General features: G+C 41.4%; 1 protein-coding gene across 1 annotated transcript in view; it reads right to left on the bottom strand.

Moving 5' to 3' along the window:
- Window positions 1-272: 272 nt before the first annotated feature.
- Window positions 273-17660, bottom strand: part of LOC108242030 (G patch domain-containing protein 8) — a 54493-nt gene continuing 37105 nt past the window's right edge. The window contains exons 3-5 of the mRNA XM_017426601.3: window positions 17400-17537; window positions 8687-8817; window positions 273-5028 (exon numbers count right to left, since the gene is read on the bottom strand). Coding sequence (XP_017282090.1) covers window positions 1176-5028; window positions 8687-8817; window positions 17400-17537 — 4122 coding nt within the window. The 3' untranslated portion in view covers window positions 273-1175. The remainder of the gene's footprint in view (window positions 5029-8686; window positions 8818-17399; window positions 17538-17660) is intronic.

The following is a 17660-nucleotide window of genomic DNA, read 5'->3' as shown; positions in this document are numbered from 1 at the left end:
TTAAAGTTGTATCTTGTATAATCATGCTACCCTGGAAAAAGAACGGTTCAAATAAATTGGTAAAAGGCCTGAATTAATATGACATTCATGTCCAAGATGAGTTGATGGAAACGTCTGACCTTAACTGTACCTGATGATCTAAAACTATGAAGAATTTTGTGCCTCATTTTTAGAGGGAGTAAACCTGAGTATTACAGCCTATTTAGACTTTGTTGGAACATTTTACATAATCAACAGCAGTCAGACAGAACATGAAAAGGCATTAAAGACCCTTTATTGTCACTCGCACTTTATTATAACATATCAGATTCATTCATTACCATTTGAACAACTGATTTGTTAAATGCAGTGAAGCAAAAAGAAAGATTGACTCAAATTAGATGTTAAAAAAAACAAACCCATTTATTATTGAAGTCATTAAGTGGGGTGGGGGGGAGAGATAATTAATGTACAAATCATGGATGCTAAATCCACATTTTATTTGAATGCTTCCAGATATAAATTTCTAACTTAGACGCATGTGTTTAATAAACAAAGTGTTGAATGATGTTAATGTATGTCTGATCAGAAACACACAGTACACATGAGGTTAAAAGGGCTCTGCCAGCCGCCCTGCTCCTTGGTATGTTATCTGTGTTCGTTGAAGGTCACAACCTGACTCAGATAAACTTGTATGAAATGGAGATAAGCGAGGAGTATTATTACTTTCTCTTGTTTCCCTGTCGCTGGCTTAAAGGGTACTTCAAAAGCCAGCTGGCCTGCCTGTGGCTCGGAAGGAAAAGAGAGAGAGGATGACACCAGCCCCAGTTCGTCTTTGAATAGCAGGTGTACCTTTCCCTTTATTTTGCTCCTGAATGAGGAACGGCGGCGAAAGCAAAGGATCAAAGTGTGCTTTCTCGCTGTCAGCTGCAGCACAGCAGAGGCTAAATGTAGAAACAGATTTTCCTTTTGAAAACAGCCAGTAGTTGGGCTTTATGTGTGTGTATATGCATGCATGAGAGTGATTGAGAAGGCAAATGTGGATAAGACTTGGAGCTGATTTCAGTAAAGCACTGACACAGCTCTGATTTTTTTTTTTAAATCAGGCTTTTTTTTTGTCAAGCGTTCCCTCATTTTTTTTCACTGGTCAGCCTTGCCAAGAAAAACTGATAAACATGGCAGCCACTCTGCGAAAATCATATTGCCTTCTGTTGGAACCTCACTGGCCACGATGTGTCCATGAAGGGCTGTGAGTTCAAAGGTTGCAGGGCTACTGGGGAGAGCGGAGTAAGAGGCGACGCGTGCAGGGACTGGGCCAGCAGAGGGATGGGATGATGGGAGAGGAGGAAGGAGGGGAACAGGGAGGAAATGGAGAGGGGTGTGAGGTGGAGAGGATGAGGGAGGGACGGTGGGCGAGGGGGCGATGGTGGGTGTACGGCGGGGGAGGGGGATGAGCTGGAAGTGGAGGGCATGGGGTGCGGGATGGAGAGAGCTGCTTGTTGTAAAATGATATGATGAAGATTTGACAGTGGTGGAGATGGTGGAAGAGGGGGGAGGCTGTGGACTCCCAGAGCCACAGGAGGTGTAAATCTCTCCTGGGGGGTTACATGTTGCAGAGGGACATTGACATGGAAGGTTTGTTGGACTTGTCTCTGCAAGATGTCTGGATGGATTATTTGAGTTTGAGGCTGTGCAGGGCTGTGCAAAGATGTGGTTTTGTACTGTTCATCAGAAATCACATAACTGTTTGTGTGTGGGTTGTGTGTGTATCTTGTCTGTGTGTGTATATTTGCACTTTCCTGTGTGTTTTCCAGGACTTTCTGCATGTGCTCTCTCGCTTGCTCCTGCAGGACCCGATATTTGTCCATCTCCTCAGCCGAAAAGCTGATTGGTGCAGCTGTCTCTCCACCTGCCTGTTTGTCATCAGTCCTAATCTGTGCCGGGCAGAGATTTGGGGACCCACTGGGATTTGACTCAGCAATGTTCAGGAGACATTTTTGACTGTCAACGATTGTGCCAACGTCCTCCCCGCGGCTCTTAGCTTCCTCTTCTCGCTCAGTTTCTAAACTCTTCTCCTGCATTCCTTTTTCTCTTCTTGCCTTTTTCTGGATTGCAGGAAGTTTTCCGATGAGCGGCAAAAGCAACACCCTGGCTGGTTTCTGTGGCAGAGTTGTGCCTGAGCCGCTTGTTGGGACGCAAACAGAGTCTTCAGGGCCATGGTCTGATTGAGAACTTGCCTTCTTTAGCTGTGCAGAACTTCCATCGCAGTAGTTTGTGTTCTGTCTTAAAACTTTTGGTGGTGAATTTTGGGGAGAACGAGAGAAGTAGGCGGATGGTGTTGACACGGGGCTGCTGTGCTTTCTTGTTTCCTGAGAGGCCTCTGCAGCTGCTGAGGACGTCCTGCCGGAGCTGACGACATCCACAGTGCCCCCTGAACAGGTGCTGCTTTTGCTCCACTCACAGCTCAACTCTGACATGCTGGTGCTGCTGCAGGGGCTGCATGAGCGTGGGCTGTGGCACCTGCTGCCCCGGGCGCCCATCACACTGTGGCAGCTGCGCGGCTGTTGGCTAGTCCACCACTCGGGGCTGGAGAAGTGTCTTGAACTTGACCGTCTGGTGCCCGCACACCTCCACATGCCGCCTGGGGTGTCTCTGCCATCAGCACCTGCTTTGGAGCTTGAAATGGACCTGCGTGTTCCCCAGTCTTCCCAGCTATCACTGCTGCCCCATGTCCACCTGTCCCAGTCTACGTCCTCTCCGCTAACGCGTCCATGTCTCCTGCCCCAGCCTTTAGGACTCGGGCTGAACCTTGCCACATGATCCCACTCTGTTGCTCTATTTCTCCAGCCAGTCCTTGACCCGCCCTCTTCATCACCCCCACCTCTTACCCACTCCCACTGTTCTGCATCCAAAATCAGGTCTCTGTCTCTGCAGCCCGAGTGTTCGGCCATTTTCCTTCCACTCCTCTCCCAGACTTCACCGTTCCCCTCGCCATGAATGAATTTCCTGTCCCCGTGGAGGAGTTTTCTCTTTTTTGCCGGGCCGCTACCACAGCTGTTGTCAGGGTAACAGCAGTCAATGAAACTCCTGGGGTTGCTATGGTGACCCCTTTCCCAAAACAGCTTAGAGTTACGTCTTGGTGAGAAGGAGCGAACGGAGATGTGAGACCGCCAGGGAAAAGTTGCCGCCCCACCGTGTCGCTGCCTCCCCCCCTCCGTATCTCTGTCTGCTGTGTGTCTGCTGAGCTGGGAGTCGTCAGCGGCGTGTTCTGCCTGCTCGCTGCCTGCCTGTGACTTGAATTCAGCACTGTGCCTCCTATGAGGCCTCCTCTTTCTGACAGAGACAGATACTGGCTCAGTCTCACATCCCCCCAGGAGACAGTCGCTGCCTGCTCCATGCTCCCTCATCTCTCTTCTCCTCCTTCTCTTCCCCCACCTCCCTTTAGCTTCTCCTCTGCTCTCTCGTCCTGCGATGCAAACTGTAGAGACAACACTCCTTACTTTGCACTTTGCTGACTGTTGCTTGTTTGAGGCCTTTTCCTTCTTAACCCTCTTCTTCTTTGCCAGCTTCTTTGTGTTGATCTTCTTCTTTTTGTGTGACACTTTTGGGACGCCAACATATGGCCGTGGAGCTCTACCACACTCACATATTGTCTCGTTCCCACATTCACACCTGGACAGGCTGATGCACATCCCCTGCATGCCAGGCTGGGTGACAGACTCTAATTTACAGCTCAGGGCTGTGATGGCTCTCTTCCTGATCCCTCTTGCACCCTCTAATCTTCCTCCCAGAGGATTCTGGGAGTTTGTGTCAGAGCTGTCACTCAGAGCGGGGTCAGATGGATGGGAGGCTGCCCTCTCACAGTTCTCCTCTCTTTGCATGCATCCTCCTTTTTGCGACTCCGTTACCGATGATGGAAGGTTTTTGTTCTTGAGGAGCAGATGCGCCTCTGTCTCCACGCTGATATGTTGCTCTTGCTTTAAAATCTCATCATGCTTCCTCCGTCTGCGTGCTCTCAGCTCACGTCTCGCTCGTCTTTGTGAGCAGGAGCGAGCGTCTGGTGTAGGAACAGTTGGCACACCTGAAAGAGTGCGCAGCTGATTTTGTTGTGACGCCTGCGGATCCCCGGTGAGTTGTTCTAGCGGTTGAACATTCACGCAGAGCGGGTTGCAGCTGAAGGAGATGTGAGGTTCAGACTTGGTGAACTTGAGCAAACTGACAGGCCATCTCAGATGGGTTGAACCGTCTCTCCCCAGCACACACAGAAAATGACTTGACTCCTTCCCTCTGTCTGTTTCTTGCTTCTTCTCTGTCTTGTTGTCTGTTTGTTTGGGGTCCATGTGCACCAGTGTGAGTGTTGTGTCCCATTTGGCCACTTTGGTCTGTGACTGTGGGCCTTGTAAATCATGACTCTGATGATGAGGGGCTGCTGTGGAAACAGGAACAAGTTCTTTTACTACATCTGTTTTTTCCATTTGTTCCCCTTCTGTCTTTGTATATCCTGAGATCGTCTGCACCAGTATGTTACTGCCTGAGCTGGACTTTTTCCTCTCATCTGCTTCCCCAATTTCCCTGCCAATGTCCTCCATTATTGCCTTCACTCGTTCTCTCATTTGCTCCCTCTTCTCTCTCTCCTCCTCCTCCAGGTTGGAAAAGACTGAAGCAGAAGGCTCCAGCCTGGGCCCTCGGCGTGAGAAGCAGAAGGACACTCCGAGTCTGCCTCCCACTCTCCCCTGTGCAGAGAGGGGCAGCTGGGGACACAAGCTGTGGCAAGACTGGGGACGCACTGCAGGAGAGTCTGTGTGAGATGGTGTGGGGATTATTGGAGAGTCTTCTAGAGTTGTGGCTTGAGGTATTTGTGAAAGAGGCTGATGTGGATTTTCAGACTTGTGGTAGAGAGTTCTGGGCCGTGTAGCAGTGATTTGCTGGGGTCGATTATAGGGATTAGGATTGTCCTCTGAGCAGCTTTTTCTTTGGTCCACATCTTCATCTCGTTGCTGACTAACAGCTCTGACTGCACGTCTTAGCCCACAAGTCCTTCTTGGGAATCTGCAACAAAATAGAAAGAGAAAAAAAATAGGATTTGACTTTAGTTTAAGTCTTTGTTTGTGTCCTGGTTTATTGTTATCCATCTATCCCCTTCAGAAAGCTAAAAATAGTATTCCCTGATGCTAAAAGGTGCAGGCAGATGATAATGCTTTTGCTTGTGTTTGTCTGTTAGCAAAATATCTCATAAATCACTGCACTAATTTCAGGGACACTCCCAGGAAGTAATTGTTGAATGTACATCTGATTAACTTTTGTAGTCACTACAGCTCAAGATGGCTGCCAAAGCTAATCAACCCTAACAAACACTAAAATATCTACAACTCAGTCAATTATTTAGATACTGAGCTAACATTTTGTGCGGTAGTAGCTGAAAGGTCATCCATAACATATACCCTGAGCGCTAACACGTCGCATGACACATTGCAATATTACAGTATGTGACACATAACATTGTTTTTAGGGCTTGACCAAAATGGCTATAAGTCCATCATTTCTCAAGAGAAAATGATCTTAGTCTAAGACTCTGGCATATAAAGCAGCCGACGATATGCTTTAGTGCTTTCAAAGTGTGATTTATGAACCCATTAACAGTTATTATCACTGCAAACAGAGATAAAACAGGCCTGAAAATTTTATCTAGGACAGCAGTGAAAACTTGAGCCTGCAGTTACACTATTCTTGAAGTTAAACATAAATGATGTAGAAAAAAACATAAGTTGTCTAAATTGCACAGAAGGCTACATGAGTTAAAAAAAGGAGAAAAAAGAGTAAAGAATATATATATATATGCAACTTTTGTTTGACAGTTTCATGGATACAGAGGGAAATTCTGAATTTGAAATGGAATTTTTCCTATATTTTCAAGAAAACTTTCATGTACACACACACACACACACACACACACACCATAGAACTCACAAACACATCTAGGTAGTTTTTTTTGTTTCATAAAAGTTTTCTAAAATAAAATAAAGAAAACACATATAGGGTATGTTAATTTGTATAAACCTTAATTTAAGTTCAAACTGTCTTGACTGAGTTTTCTCTATTTTTTAAAATTTAAACAAGTGTAGACGTCTATGCCACTAACATTATTTTAAGAGTTGAGAGGGTAACAAAGAAAGACAGGAAAGCTTATCAAATATACAAGTAACATTAGTTTGGATGGTTCTAATTTGTGCCAAATTCATGTAGGGAATTATTATTTAAAAAGTTTAAGTTGGTTTCAAAGGTAAAAGCTCAAAATATTGTGAAAGAGTTCAGAGATGTGGGAAAGTCTTAGCCTGAGAAGGCGCAGGTTGGAAACTGCTGTTGGATGTGCATAACCTCGAAGCCCTCAGGCAGCACTGCAGGACAAACCGTTATGTCACCATGATCAGTATAGCTGGACGGGTTATGGAGCACTTTAAAATCCAACCTGACGCAACACAAATCCAAAAGTGCATCTAGAAATGTGAGCTGAAACTTATTACATGAAAAAGTAGCCACATATTGACTATGCAGACGAGTTGCTAGTTCTGTGGATATGAGCTTGTAAGGACTAAAGCATCAGACACATGCTTTATGAGTTCATATGTCAATGGTTTTTTAGGGTAAAATGGATTGAGATTTTTTTTTAGGCCAGAAAACAAGGCAGTATCCAGGCTGATCTCAGTGAGAGGTGCAGAAAGTCAGTGCCTATTGCAAGTGTCTTGCATATGTATGAAGATGCCATTGATGCCGTGGTGTATGTTGAAATTTTATAGAGGTGTGGCGGCATCGAGGCTACATCTCTTGCTGGGAAGCCCAGGACAATGGTGTCCTTCGTCTTGCACAATTTACAACAGGGTAGCTTCATAAGCACAGTCTGTGTGTACCTCTGATCAGCCTGACTGCAATCCAGATCTGTCTCCTGCTGAATATGTATGACACATCATGAAGAGGAGAATCAGACAACGACAACTACAGACTGTTGAAAAGACCGTATCTTTTATTCAGCCAAAAATGAACTGAGAGTCCTCTTGTAAAACCACAAGACTGAGTACCCCATGTTTCCAGATGATTCAAATGTTGAATCACAGGAAACGGTGACGAGAAAAAGTTGTTTACATGCTTCTGTACCAACCTTTTAGGGTGAGCTGAAAATGTCAGATATGATTATATTTTTAAAATAAGTCATAATAGGTTAATTATGGAAGATACTAAAACGGTTATGTGGCATAATTAGGTTTTTGTTCCTTTTTAGAAAACATTTATAGACTCAGGATGTAAACTAAAAGAAAAATTCTCCAAAAGACCTAAAAAAACCGCCCAAAACAAAGCTGAGGATGAGAAAATGGATGCAACACCATAGTATTGATTTTAGGATTGCCTTAAAATCCACAGTTGACTCCTTGAAGAGTTGAAAGCTGAAGGTTGTACGATGACCCTCACTGTCACTAACCTAAACATCTTTGGAAAGACTCCAAAAGAGCGCTGCTTGCAAGATGACCTGAGAATCTCACAGAACCAGAGGCCTTTTTCTGAAAGAGTGTTTGAGAGAACCCCCCGGACATGAGATTCTGACAGACACATAGCAAGCTGCCACGCTTACCAAAGGGGCATTAAAAGAATTGGAAATAAAGTGTGTCTAAACATTTGCCTCAGGATATTTTCCTACTTGTTGTTTTGAAACTGCAAAAGAAGGAACTAAGAAAAAGAAAATTCCAGCATGCACAGAATATTAAATTAACTTGTTTTTTTAAAATCATTTCATTGCTTTTAAATACCCTTTTCATCACTGTTGGTTTAACATTATAGTTACTTACAACTTTTATGACTATTTGCAAGCTCAAATAGCGGCAGCAGCAGCTAGCTGTAGCATGTTTGGTGCAGCATGCGGAGCTTCTGGCAGGAATATAATTTTTTCTGCTTAACTAATGATGTAACATGAAACTCTTGGCAGTCTAAAGATTTGACCAAAATTGTTTCGACTGCATCGTTTCTCAGCATAAGATGATCTTAGTCCAAAACCCTGGCTTGAAAAGTGATGGGAGATATGCATTCCTCCAAGGGATGCAAGTACTTTAATTGGTTTTATAATGCAGTGCCGCAATATTGAACATTTCGATACTAAATGTAATTGAAGTTAATACTCAGGTTTGCTGATATAGAGAATTGAAGGGAAAGACAGAAAAAATAAACTCTGTATGAACTCAGTGATGCTGTTCACGTATTGTCATCTGATTATAGGAAAACACATTTAATTGCAAAGGAAATAGGTGCAATCAAGATAATTATTGCATGATGTACACTTTTTGTTAGTTGTTTTGATTGCTTTGGATGCGCAAACCCAGAGGCGAGTTTCATCTATCAGCCGTGCTCACTCATATCATTAAGTCGAAGTTTTTTTTTTTTTCCCCGCTCCTCTTCTCTCTCCTCTAAAACTTCATCTCCTTCACCCACAAATCATCTGCTCTCAGCGTGTCAGCAAGAATGTGTCTTTACGTTATATTTACTTCACCTGTGGCCTATCTAGGCCAAGCGAGTGCTCTCACATCTGTGCTTGCATCCATCACATCTAAAAAACGTTGACTGGATGTGACGCACTCTAACCCCTCTGGACCGCTGCCACTGGTCTCATTACACACAGACTGCTGCAGACACACACAAGTACACACACACTCCTCCTCCCACTCACCGCTGGCTCTCTTGTTGAAGCTGTGCGAGCTGGTGCAGACGTCTGAGAGCCTTCTCCTGTTTGCGCTGGTCCTTCCATGATTTTGAGGCCACGTTGCGAACAAATTCCCTGTGCTGCAGCTCTTTCAGCCTCTGCAGGAGGCGGACACACAAAAAAAAGTCAGGGGATGAGGATGACAGAGGGGAAATGGAGGGGTAATATCAAGCGGGAGATTAGTTTTAGGAAGCTCTCTGCATGTGGCTGTCGTTTAAACCATCAGCGAGCGGCGTTTGCAGATGTTCGCCCCTAAAGCTCATGTGCAATTAACTTCATTCAGCCTGAAATAACGGGTCTTTCAACACACAGCGGGACACCAAACATGAGCAAACACACACACAGATGCTGTTGTCATGTGCGAGTAAGCGATGTCGATCCTGTTTCTGAACCGTCGGAGGGACATTGTGTGTTTTTCTGAGTTCAAGTGTGATGGTGCACTGTGGAGTTTTCAATAAAATATTCAGCTCTTTTTTATTTGTTGTCAAATTGTCGATGTCTGCAGCGGCTGGAAAAAAAAAGCAACAGGAGAAAACAAAAGCTACAACAATAAAACAGAAGAAACAACAAAAACATTTCTCAGAACAGCGGCATAAAAAACAGAAAATGTCAGACCTCGCTACTTTTCAGAATATTTTTAGAACAATAAAACCCAAAACATAATATTTCCATACAATAAAAAATAAAAACCTTTTATAATACCCCCCCCCCAAAAAAAAACAAAAAACAAAACAGAAAACCTTTTCAAAATGTTACTGTTTCTACTTTATTTATTTATTTAATTTCTGTGCTTTGTATTATTTTTTTCACTCGTTTCGTTCGTTGCATTTGTGTTTTGACCTGTACAATAATGTTAGTAACATTAAATAATACCCATACTGTAAATACCTAACTCAATGTATAACTCAGTAAGAATCTTATTTGTGATTTATGTGAATTTAGGCTAAAATACTACGACATCCTGCAGTGTTGCGTCATTTTTTTTGTGTCTATAGGTTTCGAGACAGATGAAGAGTTTTCTGCATTTATATCAGTGATCATCAACTGGTGGCCCCTGGCCCACATCTGGCCTTGGAGCTTGTTTCATTTGGCTGAGAAGTGTTAAATTATTAATAAATCCAACGCAGCAATCAGTTTGCTCGCTCACAGCACTTGATCAGGCCCAACTCAGATATGGGAGCCCCAGTTCTTTAAATCAGAAAGATGTGAGAAGAGCTGGAATGTAGGAGACCTGGGTTTGAGTTCAGCCTCAGGTTTACTTGATTTATTTAAATATATATATATTGCTGATGATTCCCTGCAGAAATTTTCTCTGAGGATGTTTTGCAGTTGGAACTGTAGTCAGCTGAAGTTGTGTTAATTTTTCTGTCTGTGCCGAATGCTGCCCATTCAAGGGAAAGTAATCATGTAATTACCCGTGTCTCTGTTTGTTTGCCCGTCTTTCTGTTAACAAAATATCTCATGAACCAGTCAACAGGTTTTATTGAATCTTTCAGAAAGTAATCATTGGATGTACAGCTACAACCGATGAGCTGTTGGAGTCAATCTTATTCTAGATGGCCACCACAGCTAATCGACCTCAGCAAATACAAAAACGCTATCACGCAGTCATTTTTACAGATATTTAGCTCAGATTTGGTGTGATAGTAGCTGAGAGTCATTCTCAACACATATTCAAAACTCTACTAGATTGCTTGAGGCCTTTGTTTAAAACTTTGACATGGAAGGCAAAAGGCAATATTGACTTCTTTAAGAAATGCTCATGAAATTGATCATTTATCATACTTTAAAAAATCTATTTTACCTAGTTACATTTTTATACAATTAAAGTCACAACTAATACATCTAAAAAAAACGAAAAAAAAAAAAGAGAAACATTGTCACCTTTGAAAAAAAAAACATGGCAAAATTCATGTTTAAATGGCAGCAGGAATATAAATAAATAAAACGGGCAGGCAGGTCGTAAATACCGGAACAATGGCTGATTAAAGGCCAACCCTGAGCTGTTTGATTAAAAAACTCCACCATTTGAGACAATCCCCGGCTTACATTTTATGATTCAGTTAGTTAAACAGGAATGTCCAGTTTGCCGAATGGTTCACATTTTCACATGAGTGAATATCTAAAAAGTCTCAGTGCATATTTAGATTCTCAGGAGCTAAACCTGGAACCCAAAACGCTTGTGTTTTGAGCATTGGGGAGAAGGTTTAATCTATTCCATGCCCTTAGAGAAGAAAATATGACATGCTTGTGTAAAATGTGGCATTACTGGATTTCCAGGGTTATCACGTAACGTGAAGGGCTTAAAATACACTCCTCACACTGTTATTTCTGCATGCTGAATAAAAATGCTAGGGGTTATCTAGCGATTTCCAATGTGATGCCGAGGGGTTTTGACAAACATCGGTGTGTGAGGTACTGGGAGCGAGACGAGGCTCAGTTTGTGACTGTTTGATTATGTCTGACTCAAAAATGCGAGAACAAGAAAAGAGCACTTTTAAAGAGCGTTTATTTTGTCAGAAAACTTGTAGGTTCTTATCTGAATTATTTGGCAGGCCGATTATTAATTAGCTCAGGTGAATGCATGTGAGCATGTGTATGTGTGTTTTAAGATTGTGTGTGTTTTTATGTAGAACTACATCTATAGCCATGGGTGTAAGAGTGCATCCAGGGAAACAATGATTCATGCCTCTCACTCCAGTTTCCTTTTTTGTCATACTTTAATCCGTCTTTTATCCTTGCTTGGCAGGTGTGTGTGTGTGTGTGTGTGTGTGTGTGCACTGTTATGCTTCATATTGTCTCTGTCTAAAGGGTAAGAAGGGGACTCATGAGATTGAGAATAGATGCATCATTGTGCACCTTCATCCCTCCTATAGCGTCCTCTTGCTTTCCAGCACATTTTAGCTCCTTCAGTGTGAAATCCACCCGTGTTTTATGAACTTAGAATTAGCTGTTTACATTCTTGTGAATTGAATCTTGCAGCATAATTTGCAACAGGATTACACCTCACATGATTTCAGAGTGCGTTACGCCATTATCCACCCATACAATATGCATCACGTACACACTGCTCATCAGATTAGCTCCTCAGACTTCAGATTTATTTATACACTCGCTCATTTTCACACCCGGATCTCATGCAGGAGCTGACAGTCGTCGGGTTAATCTCAGCTGAGTCTTACACAAGCTGGTGTCTTTTTACATTATCGAGCGATGCTTAACATCCCACTCTCATCTCACTGAAGATAGCTGTAGGAATGTGCCAGTGGAACTGAGGGTTTGGATCCCCAAAACAAACACGTCTCAGATACTCGAGCAGAGCAGATGTTTGCCGTCACATGCGTGTGTGGGAAGTGCTTGATGCCAAACTTATTCGATGGGTGATATTAATCTTCTTCAAGCACAGAGGCGGGCTTAATGAACTACTATGATTAGAGAAAGCAGACGACAGTAGACAAAAATATACGAGGACGAGCACCTCGTGCTCAAAGATGCAGGGTTATTGTTCTCAGTTGAAAGAGGTCCCACTGCATGCAAACCTGTGGCTATATTTAGACCCAAACAAAATGTTGTGCGCAGAATGATTTCCTCTGAACGCACAGGAAAGATGTTTTTTTTCCCTCTTCTCAAAAGTGGATACTCTTATCTTCCAAGATATTGTGTCCCAAACGGCAGGAAGTGAGATCATGTCTGCTCTCCGGCTTGTCAGTCTTGCTATAAGCTGTGCAGCTCAATGAGTTGGTCAAAGCAAAGATCAATAAACTGCTTTAGCATTTGTGGAGGAGTTCTCAGGGTGAGGCGCCTATGGATGAGTCAGGGTTGATTGAAATACTCTTGAGCATTAGAGCAAGATATGATGTGCTCTGAGGTAGTATGTGAGGGGACGCGCTAATGGACTGATTGCGCTTTTATCCAAAAAACAAACCAAAAAAAAGAAAAAGATGTGTTATATGTAGGGGAGCATTTCCTAAAATAAGACTGCGTTCAGATGCATTTATCGATGACATGAAAAGGATGCAGAGCAAACGCAATCAGCTTCCATTCTCCAAATCCAATACTCCTGCAGGGAAACTGTTTTCAGCTAAAATTTCATCTGTTGTCTACTCTGCAGGCGTGCATCCCTGTATTTCTGTGTGTGTGTGTGTGTGTGTGTGTTCCCACAGTGCCACTGGCTACTGTCAGCTCGGCGCCTCATGCAGCTCGTTTCATGTGCCTGCCGCTGGCTAAAACAAAGCATTAACATTGGCCTGCAGTTGCTTCAGTTCATTTTCAAAGAACAATGACTGAGGAGGAACGGCCTTGTTCCATGTTTATTTCATGATGCACAGTGTGGGCGTTCAGAAGTGGGAAGCGGTTTGGCTCGGCTTAGGGATCGCCTGCGTTTTGAGGACTAGTGTACACGGGTAAGTACACGTCTGACTGTTTGCACACTTAGGTATATGTCTCAGTATGACAGTGGATAGCTTTAGGAGAATGACTTATCAGCAGAGCCTTCAGTTTGTTAGTCCAGAGTGGAGGATGTATATGAAAGTAGATGTGAAGGCAGGAGAAAACCTGCTGCCGGGGCTTCTCCTATAATGCTTCACTGGCTACATCTCGTCCAAACCGCAATGACAGAATTATGTTTGAGCTATGACTAACAGCTTTGTGGTTTATTTGGTGCTGAATATTTATTTGTTTTTTTGTTTTTAAAGTACAAACTGAAGAAAAAAGTGCATTATAAAAGCGTTCTTATGTACCAGATACATACAAATCAGCTTTCGTAAACTTTAGACAAGGGATGGGAGAAATAATTTTCTAATATAAATATAAGACTTAGAAACTTGGTTATATAAAATGCTTTTTATATAGCGTTTTCATTCTGGTTGCTTTGGTAACTGTTCTTGCATCTTTTGCTGAACTCCCTTTATTTTCATGCAGATTTAAAACAAACGTTTTGTTTGGGAGACACAAGGAGCAATTTTCATCACACCCTGCCACAATTCTTTTTTTTCTAGATTTGCTTTGCCATACTTATTTTTCTAAACAAAACTTCATGTTACTGTTTTTATATTTTGCCTGCTTTCTTTTTGTCTGTTTGCAGGAACATGGAAAAACTACCCGGCTTTGTGTCATGAAAGTTGACAAAGCGATGGATTATCATCCGAGGAGGGGCTAAATAGAAGTCTGCTCATTAGCGCAATAGGTAATATGTTTTGAAGTAGGGTTCTAGAAAGCCTATGAGCAATTAATATCTTAACTGTTGTAGATAGCTTTTTGAACGACCTCAATTTGGTGAAATAGCAATAAATTCAGATCAGAATGATGATAACGGCTAGTCAGAGCTAGTCAGAGCAAGGTCAAGTACAAGAGTGGATTGCTGCCATCTTAACACAACTGCAGTTTCAAACATTTCCTAGAGGTTCATTCAAATGCTATTTTATATACCTTTACATAAATGGGAATTTTGCATTACATAGTCATTTTCATTAAAAAACTACAGGTTTTTGAAATCACAAACAGCAGCAGCACCTAGCTGTTGCTGTTTTGCAGGAATAACATAATATTTCTGCTAGGAAAAAAACAAGTCATTCAAAATTTACAGCAGTGAAAAGACTTATAAAATAGCATTCAGATGAACTACTTTTCCTTTTGGCTGTTCCCTTTTCAGGGGAGTTGTCCTCCTCCATCTAACTCTGCCTTCTGTGTCCTCTGTCCTCACTCCAGCTACCTCCATGTCCTCTCTAACTGCATCCATATATCTCCTCTTTGGCCTTCCTCTTTGTCTTTTTCCTGGCAGCTGCATCTCTAACATCCTTCAATTTTGAGACTGGAGTTGTTTTAAGACAGCAGCAATCCATCTTGGTCTCATCCTCGCCTTTAGTTCAGGAATTAAATTTTATTTCTCTAAACTGAAGTTGTTTAAGGTGCTATCTACAACAGGTAAGATAATAATTGTTCAAAGGATGCAAACTGTCACTTTAATCACTGTACCACAAACAGTTCAAAGTGCCTCGTGACACAAGAAGCCTAAGTCTATTTTCCTAAATCATGACTTCCTGATTCAAGCCCAGTCTTCTGGAAAAGTGAAAAAAATAAAAATTTCCACCATTTTGCAATTTCCAGACTTAATTAAAATCAGCACAAATAATTACACCTAACAAAATTTCTTAAATTGATTTGGGCTTTTTAGTTTTCATTTGTCCAACAAAACTAATAGAAATTATTGCTAAATTTGCCAGACAAGAATTTCAGACTCATTTAAAAAAAATCCTTGAATGTTTCAAAGTGAATTAATTACTTTCTTAACAGGCTCCCCACAGAAACAAGCTGCTGGTATAATTTATTGTAAGCAAATTGTCTTTTGTCATATTATAACCTGGAAAGCTCAAACGTTGATGAATCTTAACTTCTCATGCCAAGCTAAACAATTTATCCAATAATATCTTTTTAAACGTAATGTTTAAATGAATCAATCAAGTCCTCATTAGAGTCAACCAATTGTTCACTAAAATTCAGCCTTCATTTAAAGCCTCCCAAAAGTAAAACTACTCTGATACTGTCATTGTTAGGGAGACTTGTTTTAGTTTTTGAGTAATTTTCTGTTCGGTTGTCTCAGGTTTCATTAGGTTTTGAGTAGTTTTGATTATCTTGTCTCATGCTATCCTTATATGTTGCCTTTATATGTCCTCAGTTATCCCTGTTTCCAGCTCCACATTCACCTCCTTCATTAGTAATTGAAACACCTGTTTTCACTCAGCAATTACCCTCTCAGTATGTAGTTTGTTATTGAAGTTCAGGTTTGCTCTCAAACCTGCATCCAGCCTGCTTGCATTTGGGTCCATCCACCCACCATTATATGACTGGTGCTGACAAAAATCTATTTTTTTTTCATTTGAGAGCAACAAGTGTCAGTGAAGTTTAATGCTATCTGTGTATTCTTACATTTTATTTGTATATTTATTGTTATTAATTCCAGTACTGTTTCCATAGCAACATCCCTATCATTTAGAAGCACTCTAACTTGAGTTGCTGACTTTTTAAATATAATTTGACAATGTAGCTATGAACTGGTTAGAGGAACTTGAGCTTACAGTATGTGAGCTAAAATATGAGTGTGTTTGTAATTTTTAGCAAACAAATCAAAAGTGATACATTTATATGTAGCATATATCACAGTTAGAATGACAAAAAAATGTCTTTTGTTCTTTAGACGTGTCCGGTTTAATCAAACTAAAGCAGAAAAACACAATCCACAGTTCCTTAGGTGGCACTCCATCATGGATTGTCATTCATTTTCTATCACCACATGAACAAGTGGTTACTTTGGGAAACATTTGTCAAGCACCAAAGTAGAGTTTCTGTCCACTCACTAAAAGCCTCTTAAAAGGTTATTTAGCAAAAGTGAAGACTGGACTCTGAACCAAAGAATGGACAGGACAAGTAAGGCGCTAGTTTTCTGGACAAGTCTAGACAAGCTCCAAACCCTAAAGCTCTCATGGGTTTGGATTGCATTAGTGGCAACGATAATTTACACTTCTGTGATGGCAGCATTTTCACAAGAAATAAACCAGCATCGCTTGAAGGAATGCAAATCACCAGCTGCCTTGCATGTTGACACATACATGTTTAAAAAAGATCTTTCATGATCTGTTACTACTGGAAGTACGCATTTAGAATGACTCTCAGCTGCTACCACACAGTGTTATAGACATTTTTGCCAAGGTTGATTAGCTGTGGTGGCCATCTTGAATCGGGTTGACTCCTAAAGTTAATCAGTTGTAGATGTACCTCCAAAAAAAAAAAAAAAAGAGAAAACCCTAAAAGGAGAGTTTAGAACAATATGTTGCTACCATTAGAATATATTTCTCAGGTATTTTATTCATTTTTCAAGAAGACAATGTAAAAACATATTCTGCAAACATAAATACGTTGCTGAAAGAGAATATGACCGGAGTACTTGACTGGCCTTCCTGCAGTCATGACCTCTCTGCTGCAGAGAATGTGTGGAAAATTTTTAAACAACAGCAAAAGTCAAGAAGAACATTGACCCTGTATTTTTCAGTGTTTTGGAGTATGTTTAAGGCCTGGAAGGCATATTAACAAATCAATTATTGAGAGATAACAGCATATGTAGGGCTTGAATTAGAGGTTAACTTCAGATTTATCACAAATTTATTTTAAATGTACAGATTTTTTTCTTTTGTTGTCAACTTTTTAATGTTTGACAACCTATGCAGTATAGTGCAAAATTGGTCTTAAAATATTTCAAAATATTTTTTATTACCATTGTTTTTTTTTAAATGTAGAACCTCATTTTCATTTGTTTTTTCATTTAAAAAAATATGTTTTGAAATTTGAAAAAATTACTGGAATATTAAAAGGTATTTAATTTAGTTTTGTGTTATTAAAGTTTACAATATGACATTTAGAGCTACCAACATACTGTATGTGTGTGTTACTTTGTGTTTAAGTGTTCTGCATGAGTGTGTGTCTGCGTGTGCATGAAAAAGGTGATGTAGTTGTCTCACTCCTGCTGGGGAAAAGACAGAACCAATTGGGTAGATTGACACAGTAATATGGAACAGCTTTCCATCAGCACACAAAATGCTCTAGTAACACTTCCAAATTCCACAACATGAAATCAAAAGCGATGCCCGTTTGTGTGTCTGTGTGTGTGTTTCAGGCGTATCGTCTGTACCTGTTTGTGTGCGTGGTCGTAGGAGTTGATGTGGTTGTCAAACTCCTGGTGTCTCAGGTACTGCTTGTCACACAGCTCACAGTAGAAAAGAGACTTCAGATCCTCCACTGAGCAACCTAAAGCCCTCTCTGTGCATTCCTGGAGGAAGATAGAGAAAGAAGTGGAGATAGAATGAGTGGAGGGATCGGAGAGGATCCTGAGAAAGAGAGTGGAGGTTGAGTCGTAAACGAAAAAAAAAGGTTATAGGGGGCAGGTGGGGGG

The sequence above is a fragment of the Kryptolebias marmoratus genome, linkage group LG16 (genome assembly GCF_001649575.2).
Source record: "Kryptolebias marmoratus isolate JLee-2015 linkage group LG16, ASM164957v2, whole genome shotgun sequence".
Taxonomy (NCBI): Eukaryota; Metazoa; Chordata; class Actinopteri; order Cyprinodontiformes; family Rivulidae; genus Kryptolebias; species Kryptolebias marmoratus.
This window is presented reverse-complemented; position numbering and strand designations above follow the sequence as displayed.